The sequence below is a fragment of the Acomys russatus genome, chromosome 14 (assembly GCF_903995435.1).
Source record: "Acomys russatus chromosome 14, mAcoRus1.1, whole genome shotgun sequence".
NCBI lineage: Eukaryota > Metazoa > Chordata > Mammalia > Rodentia > Muridae > Acomys > Acomys russatus.
In genome coordinates, this window is record NC_067150.1 from 16,448,380 (window position 1) to 16,471,771 (window position 23,392).

Below are 23,392 nucleotides of genomic sequence, written 5' to 3' on the forward strand. Positions count from 1 at the left end.
GAACTGACTCCAGCAGGTGGTCTTCTGATCTCCACACCACAAAGTACATAGACAGATTTTTGGTTTTTTGAGACAGGGCTTCTCTGTAGCCTTGGCTGTCCTGGACTCACAGAAATCTGCCTGCCTCTGACTCCTAGAGTGCTGGGATTACATGCACCGCTGGCACCTGGCTCATAAACAGAATTTTTTAAAAGATAAATTTAAAAAAGGAGGGCCCCAAGATGGTAAAGCCAGAAGAACCCGTGCCTAGTATCTCAAGGGAAGCCACATGGCCAGGAAGAGATTTTGATTTTTTTATTTTCTCATTATTATTTCATACCAGTCCAGCTCAGCCTCAGCTCTGACCCTGCTGCTGTTGTGCCTGAAGGACCTCATCCTCCTCCTGGCCCTTAGGAGGGACATGGGAAGCAGACTGTCCCTCCTGCCTTGAGGTTATGAGGAGTTCCTCCGTGGACCTGGCCAGGCGGAATACCACTGGGATCTGTGCCAGGGCTGGGTTGCTCTCCTGCAAGCCCTGGATCCACTTGACCAACGTTGCCTGGTCATGGGCAGCAGCCATGCACATGGCGAAGATGGGGCCTTCTGTCACTGTGGGAGAGAGGAGTTTGTGCTATCATCACCTGGAGGCACTCATGACCATGTCCACGCATGCATGCAGCAGCCCTCTCTGCCACACGGATGCTCTACGGTTCACTTGGGCCATGCCGCCTGCTGTTTTAGATGCTACCCGGAAGCTAACCTTGACCCCAAACCTGGAGGCTGCCATATGCCTTCTCCCAACGCCCCCCACGTATAACTTGACTGTTACACTGACCAGAGGCTTGCATCTATCCTGGTCATGTCACTAGTTAATATAAAATGTTCCATAATTGATATTATAAGGGGGAGGGGCAGTGGCCAAGGGGGACAGGTTCCCCAGGGGCGCGTGACCCCTGGCTGTGTGGAGAGTTGGGGAAATAGGCAGTGCGTGTCTCAGCCTGCAGCCCTCTGGCCCCACACAGGATGTGCTGTGCCGAGACTGCTTTTACCTTCATCCACATCAAACTCGTAGTCGTCCCAGTCACCCCTTGAATACTCCAGGTCCAGCGTCATTGGGTAGTACAGGTTCCACTCCTCCGGGATCTCCTCTGCTTTCTACCTCAGGTAAGAGAGAGCAGACAGGATCAGAGGCCAGAACACAGAACCTCACCCCTCACCTGAGCCTTCAGGACAGCGCTAGCCCTGCCCCCGTAGTCAAGAATCTGGAGTTACCACTAATCTGGACCTCACTGTGCAGACAAGGATAGCCTTGAACTCAAGAGATCTGCCTGCCTCTGTCTCCTCAGTGCTACTATGTATGTCTTTTTTTTTTTTTTAAATTATGTGTATTTATGCATAGCCCTCTGTAGCTCAGATGACACCCTGCAGGAGACAGTTCTCTCCTTTCACCATTGGGTCCTGGGGATCAAACTCGGGTGGTCTGGCTTAGCAGCAAGCCCTTGGCCTTAACTCACCTCGTCCTCAGGGGGTGGCAGGTCAGCTCTCAGGATGTGATAATAGACACACTTATTGCGCAGCCAGAGAGGGAAGGGGCCCTCCACAAACACAGGCCTGGCAGGATCGTGGCGGGCCAGGGCGGCTTGCTGATCTGGACTCTGGATGCCTGGTGTAGAGATGAGACCTGTTGGTGCCCTAACAGTAAAAGGCCCAGAGGGATTCAGCAGGAACTGGGACACGCTGGGGCCTTACCTACAATGTGGGGCCGGGGGCGATCTTCCATGCCTGTCGAGTCACTGGGAAAAGACTTCTGCAAGGAAAAGCAGGAGTTGTGACTCCCAGCTTCTACAGGGAGCCCAAGAGAGCAAAGGGGAAGGGGATGCTAGCCAATCCTGAGCAGTTGTGCCAGGTCACTAAAAGTGGCCCTTTCCTCTTTGCTTAGAGCCAGTTTGGCCAGAGCTGCCAACATTGAGCTGACCCTGAAGGGGCGTTGGAGCCATCCAACCTATGTTCAACCTGCAGTGATCTCATCCAAGTCACCCCCTCTGTAGCTCAGGTTATCCAGATATGTGAAAAATGGCAGGAGCAGAAAGTAATACTTCTTCAGACGGCGGCACCAACAACTGGCTCAGTAGCGAGCGCTTGCCTAGCATGCTGCATAAAGTTTCTATTGTCACAGTGCTAGGAGTGGGACCCCATGCCTAGATAACAAGGAAGGCAACACCCCCGCCCTCACTCGGGCATGAAGCAGACACTCTTCTATGCAGTCCAGGCTGGCACAGACCTCACTGTGTAGTCCAGGCTGGCACAGACCTCACTGTGTAGACCAGGCTGGCATAGACCTCACAGTGTAGTCCAGGCTGACACAGACTTCACTGTGTAGACCAGGCTGACACAGACCTCACTATGCAGTCCAGGCTGGCCTTGAACTCTGGAAAGATCCCCCTACTTCTGCTTCCCAAGTGTTGGGATTAAAGATGTGTATCACTAAGTCTGAATGCTCTTCTCTTTATAAGGTACCCAGCCTCCAGGATTTTTTTACAGCAACAAAAGGGGACTAATACACCTGACATAGGGTAATTTGTTACAAGGGCTAAATAGGCTAGGACAGGTTCAACTGTGGTAATAAGGAAGGGTCATGATCACTGCCAGGACACCAGGTGAGTAAGCAGAGCCCAGGGGAGCAGCCATGTGGCCCAGCCATGGAGGGTCACTTAGGGTGTAACAGGAATGTGTACCTGGTAGACAGTGACCTTGGCACTGAGATCAGGCTCCATGTGTCGCAGGCCCAGCTTGGCCAGGTCTAAAGGGTCCTGGGGCAGATCTCGGGGCACAGGGTAGGGGTTGATATTCTTGAATCGGGTCAACCACAGCTTCATCCGTATGAACTTGAGCATGGGGTAACTTTTGCGTCCAAATATCTGAATGAGCAGGAACTCCGTCTCTGTGTTGGGCATGACTCCTGTGCTGGGCAGACCAAGCAGAGCCTCAGAGAGGCAGGGTTAGATGTAAGTTTGAAGTCAGGAAACAAAGCAGTAGGGAGATTAGAATGAAAGGGAATGAATGTATTTTCCATGATTTTATTTTTCCTTATTCTTATTTTGAAACAGGGTCTTGCTACCTATGTAGCTGGCAGGCCTTGAACTCTGTCATATGTAGAACAGAACTCATAGGCATCTGCTTTCCAGGAGCTGGGTCAAAGGTGTGCACCACCACACCTGGCCCATCAGTGGTCTGTTCTGTTTGGTTTGAGGCAGGGACTAGGGATGAGGCTGGGGCATAGCTGAGTAGAATGCTGGTCTGACACACCCAACTGGAGGCTTGACTCCCAGCACCATATAAAAGCAGCACAGTGCCACATGCCTGTAATCCCAGCACTTGGAACAGGAGGCAAAAATCAGGAGTTCAAAGCCAGATTTGGCTACCCACCACAGCAAATTCAAGGTCAGCCTCGGCTACATGAGACCATGTAAAATGTACGTGTTGAGCACAGAGGGTGGAGAAAGAAATGGCGGCAGGAAGGAACATGTACTGCACCACTATGAACTCCAGGTCCAGGGTAGCCAACACCTTCTTCCGGCCTCCTTGGGCACCAGCACTCACTCACGTGCCCACTGACACATAGCATACATGGGATTAAAAATAAATCTTAAAGCCAGGCATGGTGGTGCATACCTCTAATCCCAGCAATTGGGAGGCAAAGACAGGCGGATCGCTGTGAATTCGAAGCCAGCCTGGTCTACAAAGTGAGTCCAGGACAGCCAAGACTACACAGAGAAACCCTGTCTCAAAAAAACCTAAAAATTAGGGGCTGGAGAGATGGCTCAGAGGTTGAGAGCACTGTCTGCTCTTCCAGAGGTCCTGAGTTCAATTCCCAGCAACCACATGGTGGCTCATGACCATCTGTAGTGAAATCTGGTTCCTTCTCGTGCAGGCAGGCACACATGCAGGCAGAATACTATATAAATAATAAATAAATCTTAAAAGAAAAGAAAAAGAAAAACCAAAAAAGAAAAATAATTCTTAAAAACAAACAAGAAACCAATTTATATAGTGAAGGATGAGCTTTATCCTTCTCTCCGCCAGGGAGCTGGGGTTTAGGTGTGCACCTGAGGTTGCCGGGGAGCTGGGGTTTAGGTGTGCATCTGAGGTCACCGGGTACTGAGGGTCAGCCTTGGGGCATCCCAGGTATGTCCTTCTCAAACTTACCTAAAGCCCAGTAATTCTAAGAGGAGGAGCCTGAGAGAAAGAGATTGTAAAGGACTCGGGAGACCGAGAAAGAAGGGGAGTGGAGCAGGTGCAAAGGCTGGGCCCACTTCCCTCACCGTGCCGCTCCATCTGCTCCAGGACGGCGATTCCACACTCCTGCTGCCGTGGGTAGTGGACGAAGATGCGCTGGATGGCGTTGCGGGGCCGGAAGACCTCCTTAGGGAAGATATCCAGCAGCAGGTTGTACACTGACAGGTCCCGCTCCACGCCGAACTCTGGCATCTTGCGCAGTGCTAGGTAGATGAAGTCCACATGGCCGCGCTTGCGCACGCTGTGCTCCCTAAAGCTGTGCACTGCTCGGAGGAAGTTTGCCTTGTCCTGATCCCCGTTTGCCGATGGCCTGAACAGGTCTTCATGCATAGCTGGGATGGGCTTCCTCTGGGGCTCGGGGGCTCGAGGAACCAACCACACCTCATCCTTGTGTGTCACTGCACTGCAGTGGAGGCCTCGTGGGGCCTGGAAGGGCACCTGGCGGGAGAGGATGGCTGCTGCTTAGGTGTTCCAGGAGAGGTGCCCTGGACGTCATGGAGGGCCTCAGAGGAGCTTTGGTACTGTGGCTGATAACCCTGGCTGAAATATCATGCCAAAGTGCATTGGAAATACTGCCATGCCTTTAATCTCAGCATTTGGGAGACAGAGGCAGACAGATCACTGTGAGTTCGAGGCCAGCCTGGTCTACAAGGTGAGTCCAGGACAGTCAAGGCTACACAGAAAAACTCTGTCTCGAAAAAACAAACAAACAGACAAAAAGACAAAAAAAAAAAAAAGAATAAAAAAAAAAAAAATACTGTCACATGGTAGTACATGCCTGAAACCCCAACCCGCAGGAGGCTAAGTCAGAAGAATGGAGAGCTCAGGGCTAGCTTGAACCACACATCGTGTTCTTTGTTGTTGTTGTTTTATTTAGTTTTTGGTTTCTCTGTGTAGCCTTGGCTGTCCTGTACTCACTTTGTAGACCCGGCTGGCCTCGAACTCACAGAGATCCGCCTGCCTCTGCCTCCTGAGTGCTGGGGCTAAAGGCGTGCGCCACCACGCCCAGCTCATCATGTTCCATGATCAGGCCATTTGGGATTACATGTGATGCATGCGCATGCATGGGTGCAGTACACATATGCATGCACGTGAGCGAGCACGCGCATAAAGAAAACAGTTCAGAAACATTGCAAGGACCAGCAAGACGCCTTAGACGGTAGAGCACTAACACTTCACAGGGATGTCTGCATCCACACACATGCATGCCCCTGTTTCACATATGCACACTGTTGTGGTTTGAATGAGAAATGCCCTCATAGGCCTATCAAACTCACAGCATTCACCTGCTTATCTAGACCAAATTTCCAAAGTCCTCCACCTTCCCCAAACACCATGGCCCAGGCTTTACAGCAGCCACCCTACTTTTCAGTATCAACTTCTGTTTGTTTTTTTTTTTTGCTTGTTTGTTTGATTGTTTTTCAAGACAGGGTTTCTCTGTGTAGCCCTGGCTGTCCTGGACTCACTTTGTAGACCAGGCTGGCCCCAAACTCTTAGCGATCCTCCTGCCTCTGCCTCCTGAGTGCTGGGATTAAAGGCGTGCGCCACCACGCCCGGCTATATTAGTTACTTTTCTGTTACTGTGATGAAATAGCACGAGCTGGCAGCCACATTTGGCTGTCACATGGAAGTGGCTTTGAAGACATGAAGCAAGAGTGATAGGGTCATGGTGGATCCTTCCAATCTAGTTTCAGGAAGCCACTGAAGTCCCGTGGCGTGTGGCCGGGGATTCTCTGTGTGAAAGTCCCAAGAGGGCGGGAGACCTTGAGAGGCCACAGCACGAAGCTGTGAGAGTGAAGCTGGGCTGCTGTAGACGCCAAGATATTGGAGATGTCAGAGCCATGAGATACCTGCGGAGGAGAGCCGCACAGAGCGAGTCGAGCCAGTCTGGGTTGGGGTATGTTTTGGGGCGCAAAGCTAGGAGTGGGGCTATCTAAGCTATTTGAAACTAACGCCTCACACACTGGAGCTACAGGGTCTAGAGTTTGCCCTGCTGGGCTTTCAGCCCTGCTTTGGTTCAATATTCCTTCACTGTGCCTTCATTCCGCCCTTTTGGAATGGGAAACACTACTGACTCTGGAAGCCATGGGGACTTGTGAAAACTGGATGAAATGATTTTGCATCATGATCCTGCAAGGAGCCACGAGGCTGGGAGAGGGCAGGTCGTTACGGTGTGAGTTGGGAATGTCCCTCACAGGCTGAGGTGTTTGAACAGTCCCGGTTGGTGGTGCTCCTGGGGTTTATGAAACCTTTAGGACATGGCACACTGCTGGAGGTGGATGTAGAGGTTTTCTAGCCACCTCTCCCTCACAGTTTGTTCTCGGCTTCCTGTATGCTGCTCACATGGGGCCAGTTGGGACTCAGCTCCTGGAACTGTGCACCAACACACACTTTCTAATGTAAATTGCTTTTGGTTGCTGTACAGCAATGACAAAATAACTAATTCAGGGACCAGGATAGGCAGGCCAAGGACCACCTTCAGCTTCTGTGGCCTGATCCTGAGGTGACAATAAAGCCCAGGCCTTCCCTTCCCCACACACGAATGCCCAGCCTGTGGTTACCTGAGCAAAGGGTGCTCCTGACAGGGCAGTCCAGCAGATGCCTCCCCAGCCTCTCGAGAGGCCTCGGGCCAGCAGGCTGGCCTGCACCCAGCTCATGCCTCTGTAGATTCAACCACCACCTAGTTGAGCAAGATGGAGACAGCATTAGCCTGGCAACGCATCTTCCGTAAGACAGCATCACTGTGACAGAGCACAGTCCAACCCAAGAGCCTAGTCCACTACACAGTATTGCATTGTCCAGGTAGCCAAGCATGCCCTAACTCCTGACCCTCTCACCTTCACTTCCCACATGCAGAGATGACAGGCATGAACCACAATGTTGGCAATTTCTCAGATTATATTTATTGATTTACTGTGTGCACATGCACATGCACTTGTGTGGAGGTATGTGGACAGCCTGGAGAATTGGTCCTCTCTTCCACCATGTGGGTCTCTGAACTCAAGCACTGAACTCATTTTTTCAGGCTTGGCAGCAAGTACCTTTATATACCATGAGTCATCTCACTAACTCAGACCTGACAGTTGTTTCTTCTCCTCCTCCTCTTCCTTCTTTTGGTTTTTCCAGACAGGGTTTCTCTGTGTATCCTTAGCCATCCTGGACTCACTCTGTAGACGAGGCTGGCCTCTAACTCACATCAATCCGCCTGCCTCTGCCTCCCAAGTGCTGGGATTAACAGCATGCACCAGAATATTTTTTGAGGCAGTGTTTTATTGAACTGGAGCTCACCAATTCAGCTAGGCTGGCTGACCAGTGAGCCCCAAGGAACCCCCTTTCTCTGCCTTCTCCAACTTTAAAAGGAAAAGAAAAGTGAGAGCACAAGGGTTAAGAGAGGGATACTCAAGCCAGGTGTAGTGGCGCACACCTTTAGTCCCAGCACTTGGGAGGCAGAGGCAGGTGGATCACTGTGAGTTTGAGGTCAGCCTGGTCTACAAGGCGAGTCCAGGACAGGCAAGGCTACACAGAGAGACCCTATCTCAAAAAACAAAAACAAAACAACAACAACAAATACCAGAGAGAGAGAGAGAGAGAGAGGCACTCAAAAGAAAGTAGGATCCACCTGACAACAGGTGTGGCTCAAGACAAAAATATTTTTAAAGAAAACTATGTGTGCATTCCTGAGTGTGTGTATACAAATGTGCCAGACACCAGCATGGAGGACAACTTGCAGAATTCAGTTCTCTCCTTCCATCATGTGGGCCCTGGGGATTGAACTCATGACCTCAGGCTTAGTAGCAAACACTTTTATCCACTGAGCCATCGCAGTGCCCCACCCCACTTTGGTATTTCGAGACAGGGTTTCTCTGTGTAGCCTTGGCTGTCTTGTAACTTACAGAGATCTGCCTGCCTCTGCCTCCTGAATGTTAGAATTAAAGGCATACACCATTGCTGCCTAGTTTGTTTGTTTGTTTACTAGAAAAAAACTTTTTTGGGGGGCCAGTATATGGATGAACATTTTGCTTTTATTTACGTATATGCACCATATGAGTGCGTGGATATGTCAGGAGAGGGCTTTGGCCCCTCTGGAACTAGAGTTCCTGATAGTTAGCTACCATGTGGGTGCTGGGGATTGAACTCAAGTCCTTAGGCTTGAAGCAATCACTTTTACCCAGTGAGCCATGTCCCCAGTCCCATCTCTTCCTTACCCTGGGCACTTGAGCTAGAACTCAAATGGTCAGGCTCATGCAGGAAGTACTTTACCAACTGAGCTGCCTCCACGTGGCTCTTTTCTTTCTCTTGCCTGGGTGTTGCTGTTGGAAGCCCTGGTACAGCACTGAGAAGTGTCCAGAGTGCACAGCCTTGTCTGTTTCCTAAACTACAAAAAAAACCAAACCAAAACAAAACAAAACAACAACAACAAAAAAAAAACAATCTAATCTTGCACTGGTCATGGTGGCACCCAGGAGGCAGAGGCAGGCGTATTTCTGTGAGTTCGAGGCCAGCTGTAGAGGGCACAGCTTACACAGCACCCGAGAAGGAAGAAACCAACACCTGGTTTCCATCCAGAAGGCTGGGAATGGACGTGTTAATAGCTGGAAATCTTTGCTTTTCTGTAAGGCCAGCCTCATGGAGTGCCCCAGACTGCTGAGCACCAACTCAGCCAGGAGAACCCATCTTTATACTTACTACAAACCCTCCCTCTCTGGGCCCTTGTCCTGAGCACTGTTCTCAGTCAGTAGAACTCATTTTGTGGGGAAGGTGCTTTGCTAGACATGTACTTACAAGGGGTGTCAGTGTATCCATGCCCAAAGCTTCGTTGTGATAATTGCCACAGGGAAACTTTCTTGCAAAGTTACACTGCGTTTCAGTGTGTAAGAAACAAATCACTTGGTATTAAGACTCCAGAAGTTTGGAACCAGCTAAGTTGTGCTGACTCAAATTTCATTCTTTTTTTTTAAAGATTTAATTATTACTGTATACACTGTGTTCTGCTTGCATGTACACCTGACGGCCAGAAGAGGGCTTCTGATCACATTACAGATGGTTGTGAACCACCATGTGGTTGCTGGGAATTGAACTCAGGACCTTTGGAAGAGCAGGCGGCACTCTTAACCACTGAGCCATCTCTCCAGCCCCCTCAAATTTCATTCTTAACCTCATCTGGACTGTCTTGCTGCTGCTATGATGCTTACAGGGACCACCGCACGCAGCCTGTTCTACACAGTGAGCCCTTATCTCAACAGAGTATTTGAATTTTTTTCAAATATTTTTTGCATTGTCTGAAATAGCCATGTAATTTTAGGGTTGTGTCCTATTTATATTCCACAAATGTTCAGATATTAAACTAACCTTGCATTTTGGAGATAAATTCCTCAGGCATGATATAGATTCCTTTTTGCATGTTTGCACACCCATATGAGAGAATTTTACAGTCCTATTCATGAGGCACTGGTGTACAGTTTTCTTGTGTACTTCTTGGTTTTGATATCAGAGAACATGTTAGGGAGAGTTTGGATCATCCTTGGACCACTAAAACTTTCTGGAGGCAGGAGTAGTGGTGTACACCTGTAATCCCAGTACTGAGGTGGAAGAGGACCTTGGATACATAGCAAGTGTAAAGCCAGGGGCTACACGAGAGCCTGTCTAAAAAAACAAGAAAAGACCACCACCATCCCCAGCCCCACCCCCACCCACCCCCCCACCCACCCCCGCAAAAAAATCAGAAAACAATACAAAGCAAAATATCACCTTGGGGGCTGACAAGATGGCTTTACAGGTAAAGGCAGTTGCTGGCATGTCTTGTTTTGTTTTCTTTTGTTTTTCAAAACAGGGTCTCTCTGTGTAGCCTTGGCTATCCTGGAATCACTCCATAGACCAGGCTGGCCTTCAATCTCACGGAGATCTGCCTGCCTCTGCCTCCAGAGTGTGCCACCACCACCCAGCTTGCTGGCATGTCTTGACAACCAGAATTCCATCCCTAGAATCCAGGGTGGAAGGAAAGAACTTACTCCTACAAGTTGTCCTCTGACCTACACTCTTCCACTGGCATGGGTGCACATGTGCATACACACACACACACACAGAGGATGGATGGATAGATAGATCCTCTAGTTGAGCCAGGCATGGTAATGCTGCACCCCTTTAATTCCAGCATTCAGGAGGTAGAGGCAGGCAGATCTCTGTGAGTTCCAGGCCAGCTAAGGCTACACAATGAGAACTTATTTAAGAAAAAAACCCAACTATTTTTATAGTTATCTCCCATTTTGGCCCAAAATCTCCCTCCAGCTTCCTGCTTTTTTCTTATCAAAGCTACACCTAAGCCACGTTTACACACTGTCTCCTTCCTCTCCACCTGACAGTCATGTCAGTAATGTCAGTCCAATACACCCTAAAGAAGCCAGTGTCTGCACAGTGTCGACTTGTTCAGTTTCTACTAAGGATCCAATAATGAGGCCCCTCCCCACAGCCCCTGTTAACATCCTTGATTTCCTGCCTGGCATCATGCCTGTTTCTCAGCCAATCAACGAGAGGCCTCTCAATGTCCACAGTGTGCACAGCTAAGGGTGTAAATACATGCCCTAGGAGCACAAAACATGCAGATTCAGACTTGGCAGGAACATAGTTGTCCTTCTAGCAAACTTCTGGGTGACAGCTGCAGCTGCTGGTGTGAGGAGGAGGTGTAACTAGACTGGACTCGGGCTGTAATTCCATAGGATAGACCTGGCCTAGAGCCCTCCAGTGAGCTACGGGGCACATGGCCCAGGGAGGCTCTGCCTAGTGACCGGCTGATGGTGTGGCTCACGGTAGAAACCTTGCTTGACATACATTTAGATGAGAAGAATCTAGACCTTTGCAAGTTGAGTCCCAGGACCTGTGAGACCTCCTGCGTGAGATCTGCACTGTAATACCCATAGGCGGCACCTGCGCGTATTAGAGTTGTGAGTATTTCTGCTCAGGGTGCCCTAATGTTTCCTCCTACATACCTAAGCACAATTTACACCCACATACAAAGTGAGATGACATGCAGTCTCAGCATTGGAGAAGCAGAAACAGGCAGGTCCCTGAGCTCACGGCTGGCCTAGCAGTTAGCTTCATGTCCCTGTGAAAGACACAAGGAGGACAGCTCCTAAGGAACAACATCCAAGGTTGACATTTATCCTCTGTACACATGTGCATGCATGTGTACGTGTACCAACATACGCCCATGCACCCACATATGAACACACAAAAACTCCAGGTGTGATGGCACACACCTGTAATTCCAGCACCCAGGAGATACAGGCAAGCAGATCTCTGAGTGTGAGGTGAGACTGATCTACACAGACATAGCAAGTTCCAGACTAGCCAGAGCTACATAGTGGGAGCCCGTCTTTAAACAAACAAACAAACGGATTTGAGACAGTATTGTGTCTGTAAAACCAGCACTGGGAAGTCTGAGGCAGGAGGATTGCCTCCAGAATCAGACCAGCTGGTGATAATCAGTGAGTTCCATGGCCGTCTGAGCTACAGTAAGGTCCTGTCTAAAATGTAATCTGGAAAGGTACTTGCTGTTGGAACAATGCAAGCCTAATGACCAGAGTTCAAATCCTGAAACCACCATAAAACGTATGGATAAAATTCAACAAAATTGTCCTCTGGGCTGGGCGGGGTGGCGCAGGCCTTTAATCCTAGCACTTGGGAGGCAGAGGCAGGCAGATCAAAGTGAGTTTGTGACCAGCCTGGTGAGTCCAGGACAGCCAAGGCTACACAGAGAAACTCTGTCTCCAAAAAAACCATAGAAGAAAAAAAAAATTGTCCTCTGACCTCCGCCATGCAACATGACATGTGTGCCCCCACCATAACAACCTTCAAAGTAAACACATATCACACAGAGCCTACCTGCTGTGCTCCCCCTATCCCTTGTAGCCCCAGCCACACTGTTTCTGAAACAAGACAAGTTTATTGGTCTCAAGGGCTTTGAACTTGTTTTACCCTCTTCCTATTATTGTCTTGGTGTAATCCAGCCCTCAGAAGGCTGAAGCAGGAGGACCATGATTTCGAGGCCAGCTTGGGACACATTTAGACAGGGCGGGGGAATTGTTTGCAACAATCACTATTTGAAATCACAAAATTACCTGTCCCGTTTGTGGTTCGCTCAATAATTGGCTAATAATAACAATAATAATAATAAATTTATATTTATATTCATTCTAATTTCTCATTGCTGTGCCTGGTACATGGAAAGTGCCAAACGCCGAGTATGATCGGTAAGTTGCTACAAAACATAGATAAATCTGAACTGCGAAGTGCTATGTACGTATGTGTGTGGGCTGGCACGTTCCGGGTCTCTCGCAGACTGGAAGGCTCCAGTGCCTGCCTTCACCGCCGATGTGTGTGGCCTGAGTCGGCTGTCCCATCTACGAAACCGGACATTTGCAGCAAGAGGCGCACAGCAACCTTTCCTCGCAGGTCCCCAGCCTGCACCCCAAAAAGGTCACGGTGCCCTGTTCTGAGGCCGAGTTGAAGGGCAATCTCCCCGGCTCGGCCCTACTAGGCCTGGATGTGGACGCCCCGAATTCCAGACAGCCCCATAGCCCTCCCTCGCATGACCCACCTACTCACGCGGCGGGCCCGGGACCCAAGCCGGCTCAGTGGAACCGCTCGGAGCCGTCATGTTGCGCCATAGAGCTTCCGGTTACGGGCCGAATGTGACAGCAAATCAATAGAGCCTGTGACCGGGAGGTCCCGCCTTCAAGAAGAGATACACCAATAGGAAGGAGGGAGGACAGTGGTCCCGCCTCAGGAGGAGCAGTGCCCTGCTTCCCTTCACCAAAAGCCAGAAGCCTGGGAACCTTGGGTTCCTGCGGCGGAGGCTCTAAACGTACGACCTTCGAGCCCGTCTTGTCATTCAGTTTTCTCACCTGAGATGGTAAATTATTGTTCCGGACCGAAAGCACCACGTCCGGTTCGGAACCCAGGGCCTCTTGCGTGCTAAGCAAGCAGTCTACCGCTGCCAGCCTAATCTACAGCCCCAAGTCCCAAGCTTTGTTTTCACTAAGCAAAGTTTTAGTTTGCTTGGTTGCTTTTGAGCTGTTTGAGTCAAGGTCTTGCTGTAGTACTAAGTCTGGTCTCAAAACCCTGGACTCAAAGTGATCCTCAGGGTTCAGCCTCCTGAGGAGCTGGAACTTCAGGTGGGCAACACTGCCAGCAGCTTTCATAGGATTTCAAGTTACGTTATTTATTTTGTGTATGCATGTGGAGGTCAGAGAGGAGTGCTCCTTCCACCATGTGGGTACTGGGGCTGAAACCTGGGTTATCAAGCTTGGTTGCAGCCACTTTTAACCCCCTTTAATAAGAGTGTTTGACATTTGGCTCCATCTACGTAAAATGGCCATATAGGTACAACAAGGGCTACTGTGAGAAAGGACGTGCGTTGCTGGCACCCCTCTCCCGCCCCAACTGGGCGGCTAGGTTGACTCCAGACCACCCACCCTGAGGGCTGAGAGGCCTATGGAGTATGTGTGTAGGTGATTGGATCATGCCTTGGAATTGGTGTGTGTGTATAGATAATAGTGCCTCTGTGTGTGTGTGTGTGTGTGTGTGTGTGTGTGTGTGTGTGTGTAATGACTGCGTATAGGGTTTTGTTGTTTTGGAGGGTGGTGCATGTGGTGATAACTTGGTACAATCTGTCTAATGTGTGGGTCCTAGGGATTGAACTCAGGCCATCAGACTTGGCAGCACTTTACCCACTGAGCCATCTTGTCAACCCCAGGAGTAATCATTTTTAAGTCAAGGTTTTGTGTAGTCCAGACTAGCTTTGAATTTGTATATAGCTGAATTTGACTTTGAACTCACCTTCCTGCACTGAGATTACAGGCCTGTGCTGTCATGCGTTGTTTATGTAGTGCTGGGAATAGAATCCAGAGCCTCTTACATTGTAAGAGGTAGAGCCCCAACCCTTTTGTTTAGACAAGGTCTCCCTATATTGCTTGCCCTGGCTAGCCTGGAACTCTTTATGTAGACCAGGCTGGCCCTTGTTTACCTGCTCTAGTTGGTGGTGTGAACCTGGGAGAGGCGGGCTAAAGTCTCATGCAGTAGCCAGCTTTGTTCAGAGCGTCAGTCAGTTTGTACCCTGAGGGTTAAGAAGCATCACATGAGTAAGGTGTCCAATCACAGGACAAGCCACATGTGGCAGAAACATGGAAAACCACAGCTGAAGTGAACTCACTCCTGTCTGCTACCCCTGGAAGGAGCACAAACACACATTCCATTAACAACTCTGTTTTAAAGGCACTGAGGTCACAAGACTTGTTTTCTTGGCGTTTTCTCACGAGCACTCCGAATTCTCACACGACTCTATTCTTGGACTGTGTTCCGACAGGCCTTGAACTCACAGAGATCTGCCTACCTCTGTTTCTTAAGTGCTAGGATTAACGTGCCGCTATGCTTAGGGGCTAGGTTAACTTTTTTTTTAAAGACTTATTTATTTATTTTATGTATATGAGCACTCTATCTGCATATACTCCTGCCCAGCAGAAGAGGGCGTCAGATCCCAGTATAGATGGTTGTGAGCCACCATGCGGTTGCTGGGAATTGAACTCAGGACCTTTGGAAGAGCAGATAGTGCCCTTAACCTTTGGAAGAGCAGATAGTGCTCTTAACCTCTGAGCCATCTCTCCAGCCCAGACTATTTTTAAGACAAGCTCTTATATAGCCCAGGTTAGCCTCAAACTGGATCTGTAGCTAAGACAAGGGAGAAGGAAGGAAAAGAAAGTGAGTGAGCCCAACACAAGGCTGTTACCCCCTTGAACTCAAGAAATGGAGTGTAGGCTTTGAACTTTTTCAAACCTACTTTATTTGGGGCTCTTTAATACCTATACCTCCCTTCCAACTCACCTACCCTAGATAGGAGAAAAAAGAGGTTAATGGGAACAGGAGAAGTAGACCTTTTTTTTTTTTTTTTTTTTTTTTTTTTTTTTCCCAAGACAGGGTTTCTCTGTGTAGCCTTGGCCATCCTGGACTCACTTTGTAGACCAGGCTGGCCTCGAACTCACAGCGATCCACCTGCCTCTGCCTCCCGAGTGCTGGGATTAAAGGTGTGCGCCACCACGCCCGGCCCTTTTTAAACTCAGTTCCTTGGAGCAATTCTACTCTTCAGTGTCAGGATTCCAGCAGAGCTGTTAAACAGCAAACCAGCAATTCAGCAAAGGTGACTGCAGCCACTGCAGACAAACCTGGAACCTTGACGCTTTCTCTGGAGTGGTTCTCTCTAGGAACACCTTGAAGCAGATACGCGACCACATGACCAGCCAAATGACGGTATACACACATACACACACACAAACACACACACACACACACACACACACACACACACACATCCTCTCAGAGTCTGTACTAGGATGTTTATTAGCTGGCAAAGACCATGCCCCACCCCCAAAAGAGACTGTTCCTCTTCTAGTAGACAAACACCACGTCTGTGTCCTCTCACAAGTCTGTGTCCTCTCACAAGTCTGTGTCCTCTCACAAGTCTGTGTCCTCTCGTAAGTCTGTGTCCTCTCGTAAGTCTGTTTCCAGCAGACAAACACTGCACACCCGCACACAAGTCTGTTTCATATTCCACAGTTGGGATCAAAACAAAAACATGTTTACATCCACTACAGTGGAGGCAGAAGAACCTCCAGCAGTTCAAAATAATCCTTGACATGGCAGACCCTGGGCTGTAATAAGACCCTGCCTCCATAAAAGGACAGAATTTAACCCAGGTGTGTAGCTTCGAGGTGATGCCATTGAGTGGTGATTGGGACTGCATAAAGTCACTAGAATGGGGCCCAGTTATTAGGTACTATTGGCTTCATATGAAAAGTGACAGAATCAGGTACAACCTGGTCCACCTAGCCTTTTCTAGTCCACCTAGAGCTACATAATGAGAAACCCTGTCTCAAAAAGTGTGTGTGTTGGGAGGACGCAGAGGACATGTTCACAGTCCCCATCTCTTGCCAGGTGATGCTTTGCACTTCCTGGGCTCTCTGCCAGCAAGAAGACGTCACCCAGTGTTGAGCCTTTAAACCTCCAGAACGTACACTAAACTGAATGAATTCTTTTTTATCAAGCTACCCAGTCTCAGGCATTTCACCATAGTAACATAAAACATTAATACATCTAGACAAGGCAGAGGTAGATCTAGGGTCTGGGTTGCCCTGTGCCAACCCCTTAGTGCCTACTTAAGGCTGTCTAGTGAGAGATGATGGACCTCTGTTTTTATGACCCCTTGCACTATAGCTTTTGCCTTAGTTACTTGCTGTACATGTAGGGGGCTCTAGCTAGGTGGGACCAGGGGTCTTCAGTTACACTCCTGTGACTTTGTTTTTGCCTTTGATGGTTAATTTTCTAGAGATTTATTATGTATACAGTGTTCTGCCTGCATGTGTGCCTGAATGCCAGAAGAGGACACCAGATCTCACTGATGATTGTGTTGCTGGGAATTGAACTCAGGACCTTTGGAAGAGCAGCCAGTGCTCTTAACCTCTGAACCATCTCTCCAGACTGATGTTTAATTTTTTTTATGTTTAATTTTTTAAAAAAGATGATTTTTAAAAATTATTATTATTATTATTATTATTATTATTAATAATAATTATTATTATTAACTATGAATCTCTGAATGGCCTGGAGCTTACTCTGTAGACCAGAGTGGCCTTGAACTCACTGAGATCCACCTACTTTTGCTTTCTGAGTACGTATGCTACCATGACCAGCTAGGTTTTTCTTTTACTTTTTTATTTTCTTTCTTTTTTTTTTTAACTTAAAAAAATTTTTTTATGCTTTCTTTCTTTCTTTTTTTTTCTTTTCTTTTTTTTTTTTTTTCTTAGTTTTTTTGGGACAGGGTTTCTCTGTATAGCCTTGACTGTCCTGGACTCGCTTTGTAGAGCAGGCTGGCCTCAAAATCACAGAGATCTGTCTGCCTCTGCCTCCCAATTGCTGGGATTAAAGTGTGTGCCATCTCCATATGATTTATGCTTTCTTTTTTAAAATTTTTATTTATTATGTATACAGTGCTCTGCCTGCATGTATGCCTGCAGGCCAGAAGAGGACATCAGATCTCATTATAGATGGCTGTAAGCCACCATTTGGTTGCTGGGAATTGAACTTAGGACCTCTGGAAGAGAAAACAGTGCTCTTAACCTCTGAGCCATCTCTCTAGTCCCTTAGTTTTGTTATTTTTATTTATGTGTTTGTACATGTGTCTGAGTGTGGATTGTGCGCTTGTGTGCAGTGTCTGAAAAGGCCAGAAGAGGGCAACAGATCTGAAACTGGAGTTACAGGTGATTGTGAGCTGCCTGGCCCCTGGGTGCTGGGAACTAAACTTGCTCTTGCTGGCATTAAAGGCACACGCTACACTTAAGTGTAGGCAAAACACTCATAAGTTTTTTAAATGATTAAAGGCTTTAAAATGAAAAGGTACAGGACTGGAGAGATGGCTCAGAGATTAAGAACACTGACTGCTCTTTTAGAGGTCCTGAGTTCAATTCCCAGCAACCACATGGTGGCTCACAACCATCTGTAATGTAACCTGATGCCCTCTTCTGGCCTGCAAATGTACATATAGACCACTGTATAGATAATCAATAAATAAATCTTTAAAAACAAACAAACAAACAAACAAAAAAAAAAAAAAAAAAGGTGCCATGGGGTTCCATATGTAGTTCAGCAGTAGAGTGCTTGCTTAGCATTCACAAGTCCCTAGGTTCTGTTCTCATCACCACCATTTAAAAAAAAAAAAAAAAAAAAAGGCCGGGCGTGGTGACATATGCCTTAAATGCCAGCACTGGGAAGGCAGAGACAGGTGGATTGCTGTGAGTTCAAGGCCAGCCTAGTCTACACAGGGAGTCCAGGGCAGCCAAGGCTATACAGAAAAACCCTGTCTCGAAAGAGAGAGGAAAAAAAAAAAATCCCAGATCAGTGATTCAGTGGTGTGGCTCCTGTGAAGGCCCTGAGACCTGAACTCTGATTCCTAGAGCCCACTTAGTGGGGGTGGGGGAGCAAGGAGGGACGGGGGACACGACCCTTCCACATGTTATCCTTTGATCTTCACATGTGTGTCCTGGCTTCTGCTTGCATGCACATACTCAAGTAAATAAATATATATTTTTTAAAACTTTAAGAAACTGAGGGCAAAGGAATGTAGCCCTGAATAGTTGTTAAAACAAGTGTCTTTGCTGGACACCTGTGTCCCTTCTCAGTTCTGTATGGTATAGAACACAGTAGTATATTTGAGGCCCTGAGTGTCTGTCCCTCTTTCATGGGGCCCTGAAAATAATCCTAGATAAATTGTGGAGAGTGCTGGCAGCCAGAGACCACCGTTCATGTCAGCAGCCGTGAGTCATAGTGACATCACATGCCCTGGGGCTGACGCACACAGGCATGCTGTCATCTCTCCGGTATCCTTCCCAGAAAGGTTCAGTTGCATTGGGGCCACTGTACAAGACTCTCCACGCAAATCCCTGCTGAGAGTTGGCCCACGGAGCAGGCTCACAGCCGGCTGAGGGAGAACACCCAGCCGAGAATCCCCGCAGAGCTGGGAAACTAAGTGCAAGGAAGGGGCGTGGCTTGCTCTCCTAGGCTAGAAAAAGGACCCAAGTGAGAGAGAAGGGACAGAAAAGCAAACAAAGTGCAGGCCCTGAACAGCCCTCATGAGGCCTCTAGTTCAGCAGACAGGGAAGTTTTCCTGAACAGGACATGGCGTGCACACCTGTAATCCTCAGAGTTAGGCCGCTGAGGCAGGAGACCTGTGAGTTTGAGACTAGCCTGGGCCACATAACAAGATCCCATCTCAGCTGACTAAACAAACCAAAACGTTAATTTGTTTTTTACTTACAACGGTGAACATTAGGGGCCGGAGAGACAGCTCAGCAGTTAAGAACAGCCATTGCTTTGCAGAGAACCTGAGTTCAATTCCCAGAACCCATGTTGTAACTCACATCCCTTGTCACTCCAGCTCCAGAGGACCCAACACCTCTGGACACCTGCATGCACACACACACTCATGTGCACATGAACACATGGGAACACACATTTATGCACAACTTTAAGAAATGTTAGCATAGCAGCTGGGAATAAGTAAAGATGAGAACTCTGTAACTAATTTTTACAACTTTTTTCTAAAAATTACCATTTTCGTCTGTGTGCTTGATAGCTTGAGTTTTATCTCCTAGACCACTCATAACAGGAGAGAACTGACTCCCATAAGTTGTTCCCTGACTCACACACACACATACACACACACACACACACACACACACACACACAGAGTTTGTGTGTTATGTAAAATAAATGTAATTTAAAAATTAAAAATACAGGTAGTTGTGTGTTCTCAGCACTCAGGAGACAGAGTCAGCTACATAGAAAGTTGAAGGCCAGCCTGGCCTACAAGAGACTGTTTCAGAAATTAAAACAAAAATAAACTAAATAGAAATAAACTCCCTCACTGTGTAGCCTTACCTGGCCTATGGAGACCAGGCTGGTCTTGAACTCACAGAAACCCACCTGCCTCTACCTTCATGAGACTAACAGATAGAGGATGGTCTAGAAAAATGCTAGCCACTGGTCATGACCCAGGGAGGGGAGAAATGGAAGCATGCAAAACACTCTCATTGCTACTGTCCTTGGTCCCAAACGGTGCCAGGAGCTACCCCTGCATTTGGTGTACAATTAAGAGTGCCCAGTGGGCCAGGCGTGGTGGCACACGCCTTTAATCCCAGCCTTTGGGAGGCAGAGGCAGGCGGATTGCTGTGAGTTCGAGGCCAGCTTGGTCTACAAAGCGAGTCCAGGACAGCCAAGACTACATAGAGAAACCCTGTCTCAAAAAATAACCCCCCCCCCAAAAAAGAGCTGGAGCGATGGCTCAGAGGTTAAGAGCACTGATTTTCCAGAGGTCCTGAGTTCAATTCCCAGCAACCACCTATAATGATTTGATGCCCTCTTCTGGCATTCAGGTGTACATGCAGATAGAGCATTGTATACATAATAAATAAACGAACAAATAAATCTTAAAAGCTGAGTGTGGTGGTGCACGCCTTTAATCCTGGCACTTGGGAGGCAGAGGCAGGCGTATCTGGTTCAAGGCCAGCCTGGTCTTCAAAGTGAGTCCAGGAGAGCCAGCGCTACATGGAAAAACTCTGTCTCAAAAAAACAAGACAAGAAACCAACCAACCAACCAACCAAACAACAACAACAACAAAAACGGGTTGGAGAGATGGCTCAGTCGTTAAGAGTGCCCCCTGCTCTTCCAGAGGTCCTGAGTTCAATTCCCAACAACTACATGGTGTCTCACAACCATCTATAATGTAATCTGATACCCTCTTCTGCAGATAAAGCACTCATATGCAATAAATAAAATAAATAAATCCTTAAAAAAAAACAAAAATAATTTTTAAGTCCCCATGTCAAAAGGGGGTGAGCGTGAGCCCCAGATCTTCCACCTGTCTGACCTTTACAGATGAACCTTGACCTTGTGCATGCCAGACAAGCATTCTACTGCCGAGCCTCCACCCTAGCCCTCTTTATTTTTATTTACGTGGGTTTTATGTTTGCCGTTTGAGACAGCATTTGACATAGTCCATGATGGCTTAGGACTAACTGTTGCCTAGGCTGGCCTTGAACTACTGATTATACTGCCTCCCACAATCGAAGAGCTGGGAGTACAGGCCTTTAACATGGCGCCTGGTTTGTTCGGTGCTGGGGTTAGAACCCAGTGCTCTGTGTGTGCTTAGCAAGCCCTCTGTGCACAGACCCAAACAAAACATGAATCTGTTGGTGGGCTAGGATAAGCCCTACTGTATGCTGGCATGCTAGGCAGACACTACCTCTAAGTCTCAAACTCAGCCCCTTCCACCTGTCTCCTGGAGAGACAGCCAGGACAAGATGGGTCTGGAAGAGAGGGATTGCCAAGAGACACTCGTGTAGTGGTGTTTAATCACTCACCCCAACACATGAAATGCGGGGGAAATGTTTTAGGGAGTCCCCTCAAGCTTAGGGAAGACACCAGCTTTTCCTTCTTTACTATTTATTTATTTATTTATCGAAACAAGGTTTCAGCCGGGCATGGTGGAGCACGCCTTTAATCCCAGCACTCCGGAGGCAGAGGCAGGCGGATCGCTGTGAGTTCGAGGCCAGCCTGGTCTACAAAGTGAGTCCAGGATGGTCAAGGCTACACAGAGAAACCCTGTCTCGAAAACCAAAAAAAAAAAACAAAAACAAAAACAAAAAACAAACAAACAAACAAACAAAAAAACAAATAAACAAGGTTTCTTTGTGTAGCCCTTGGTGTCCTAGAAGTCTGTAGACCAACTAGGCTGGCCTCGAACTCGGGGATCTGTGTACCTCTGCTGGGATTAAAGGTGTGCGCCACCGCAGCCTGGCTTTTTTTTGGGGGGGGGGAAGGTTGTTTTGTGACAGGGTCTCATGTATCCCAGGCTAACCTGGAACTCATTATGTAGCCCATGCTGACCTGAACTCCTGACGCACCTGCCTCCACCTCCTGAGTGCTGGCATCTGTGCTGTACATCAGCAAACTTGAAAGGCACCAAGCTTCTTCAAGGAGTGGGAAACTGAGGCACAGGGGCTGCTGTGGGCCTGTGGAGGAGTGGTTCAGGGATCTAGATAGGACCAGCGATTGCGCTCCAGGGTCAGGACGCCAAGGCAGGCCCACAGAGCACCGCCCCTGGAGTACCCGGGCTCCCCCCGCCCGCCGCCTCCGCGGCCTCCGCCGCCCGCCGTGCTTGTGCTCTGACTTCAGAGCTCGCGGGGATTCTATAAATGGCCAAGCTGTGGTGGACCGGGAGCCCCGCGAGTGAATCAGCGCTGACGTCAGCCCCCTCCCCCCGCCCAGCGCCCTGGCCGCCAGGGGGCACCAGATCTTGCGTGAGCCGTAGTGATCGCTGCTCTCTCAGTGGAAACAGCTTCTGGCTATGAATGAATTCAAAATTTCCACTCTACTACCTACCTTCAGGCTGGACGGCCCAACACATTTCTCTTTTCCTCTGGCATGACTTTCCTTAGAGGGCTATTGGAAGGGAGGCAAGGGGTGCTACCTTGACACAATTTGACGTATTCTTTTTTTTTTTTTTTTTTGGTTTTTTGAGACAGGGTTTCTCTGTGTAGCCTCGGCCATCATGGACTCGCTTTGTAGACCAGGCTGGCCTCGAACTCACAGCGATCCACCTGCCTCTGCCTCCCGAGTGCTGGGATTAAAGGCGTGCGCCACCACGCCCGGCTTTAGCCCGCTGGTTCTGTCTGTCTCTGTCTGCCCTTCCTTCCTCCCTCTCTCCCCATCTTTTTCTCCTATGCAGGGTCTCACTATATAGCCCTGGCTGGCCTGGATCACACTGTGTAGACCAGGCTGTCCTCAAACTCAGATCCACCTGACACTGCCTCCTGAGTGTCGAGATTAAAATTGTGTGCCCCATGACCAATCATTCTCTCTCTCTCTCTCTCTCTCTCTCTCTCTCTCTCTCTCTCTCTCTCTCTCTGTTTGTTTTTCGAGACAGGGTTTCTCTGTGTAGCCTTGGCTGTCCCTTTGTAGACCAGGCTGGTCTCGAATTCACAGAGATCCTCCTGCCTCTGCCTTCTGAGTGTTGGGATTAAAGGCCTGCACTATGCCCCACTGGTTTTCTCTCTTTTTAATTTTATTAATTTTTCGGGACAGGATCTTTCTCATGTTGCCTCTCAAACTCAGTATGTAAATTAAATAAGGTGCACGCCTTTAATCCCACCCTTTGGGAGGCAGAGGCAGGAGGATTGCTGAGTTCGAGGCCAGCCTGGTCTACAAAATGAGTCCAGGACATCCAGGGTGACACAGATAAAACCTGTCTCGAAAAAAAAAAAAATAAAAATCTGGAAAGATGGCTCAGTGATGAAGAACACTGGTTGCTCTTCCAGGGGTTGCCAGTTTGGCTCTCAGCACCCACATGGCAGCTTACAACCATCCACTACTCCAGGTCCGGGGCATCATCTTCTGGCTCTGTGGATACTAAGCAGGCAACTCTTGTACATCAGACAAACAAGCAGGCAAAACACGCACACACACAAAATTAAGGAAAAAAGAAGAGCTAAAAACAAACAGAAGGGCCTGGCGCGG

At 48.5% G+C, this 23,392-nt stretch overlaps 2 protein-coding genes across 3 annotated transcripts in view; one reads left to right on the forward strand and one right to left on the reverse strand.

The window, feature by feature from the left end:
• Prkcsh (protein kinase C substrate 80K-H) overlaps positions 1–23,392 on the forward strand; it is an 827,425-nt gene that overhangs the window by 74,355 nt on the left and 729,678 nt on the right. The gene's annotated exons all lie outside the window — the stretch shown is intronic.
• On the reverse strand, positions 282–13,014 carry Ecsit (ECSIT signaling integrator). The gene is made up of 8 exons (XM_051156087.1): positions 12,869–13,014; positions 6,837–6,955; positions 4,302–4,713; positions 2,715–2,938; positions 1,729–1,786; positions 1,494–1,642; positions 1,029–1,134; positions 282–588 (listed from the first exon to the last, which is right to left on the reverse strand). The coding sequence occupies exons 2-8, from the start codon at positions 6,930–6,932 to the stop codon at positions 335–337; spliced, it is 1,299 nt and encodes a 432-aa protein (XP_051012044.1). The 5' UTR covers positions 6,933–6,955; positions 12,869–13,014; the 3' UTR covers positions 282–334.

Coding starts and splice junctions, on each gene's coding strand:
- Ecsit (XM_051156087.1), bottom strand. CDS start 6,932: ATGAGCTGGGTGCAGGCCAGCCTGCTGGCCCGAGGCCTCTCGAGAGGC. Junction 2,939..4,301: donor GGAGCAGATGGAGCGGCACG/GTGAGGGAAGTG, acceptor TGCCCAGCACAG/GAGTCATGCCCAACACAGAG. Junction 1,135..1,493: donor TGCCACCCCCTGAGGACGAG/GTGAGTTAAGGC, acceptor TACCTGAGGTAG/AAAGCAGAGGAGATCCCGGA.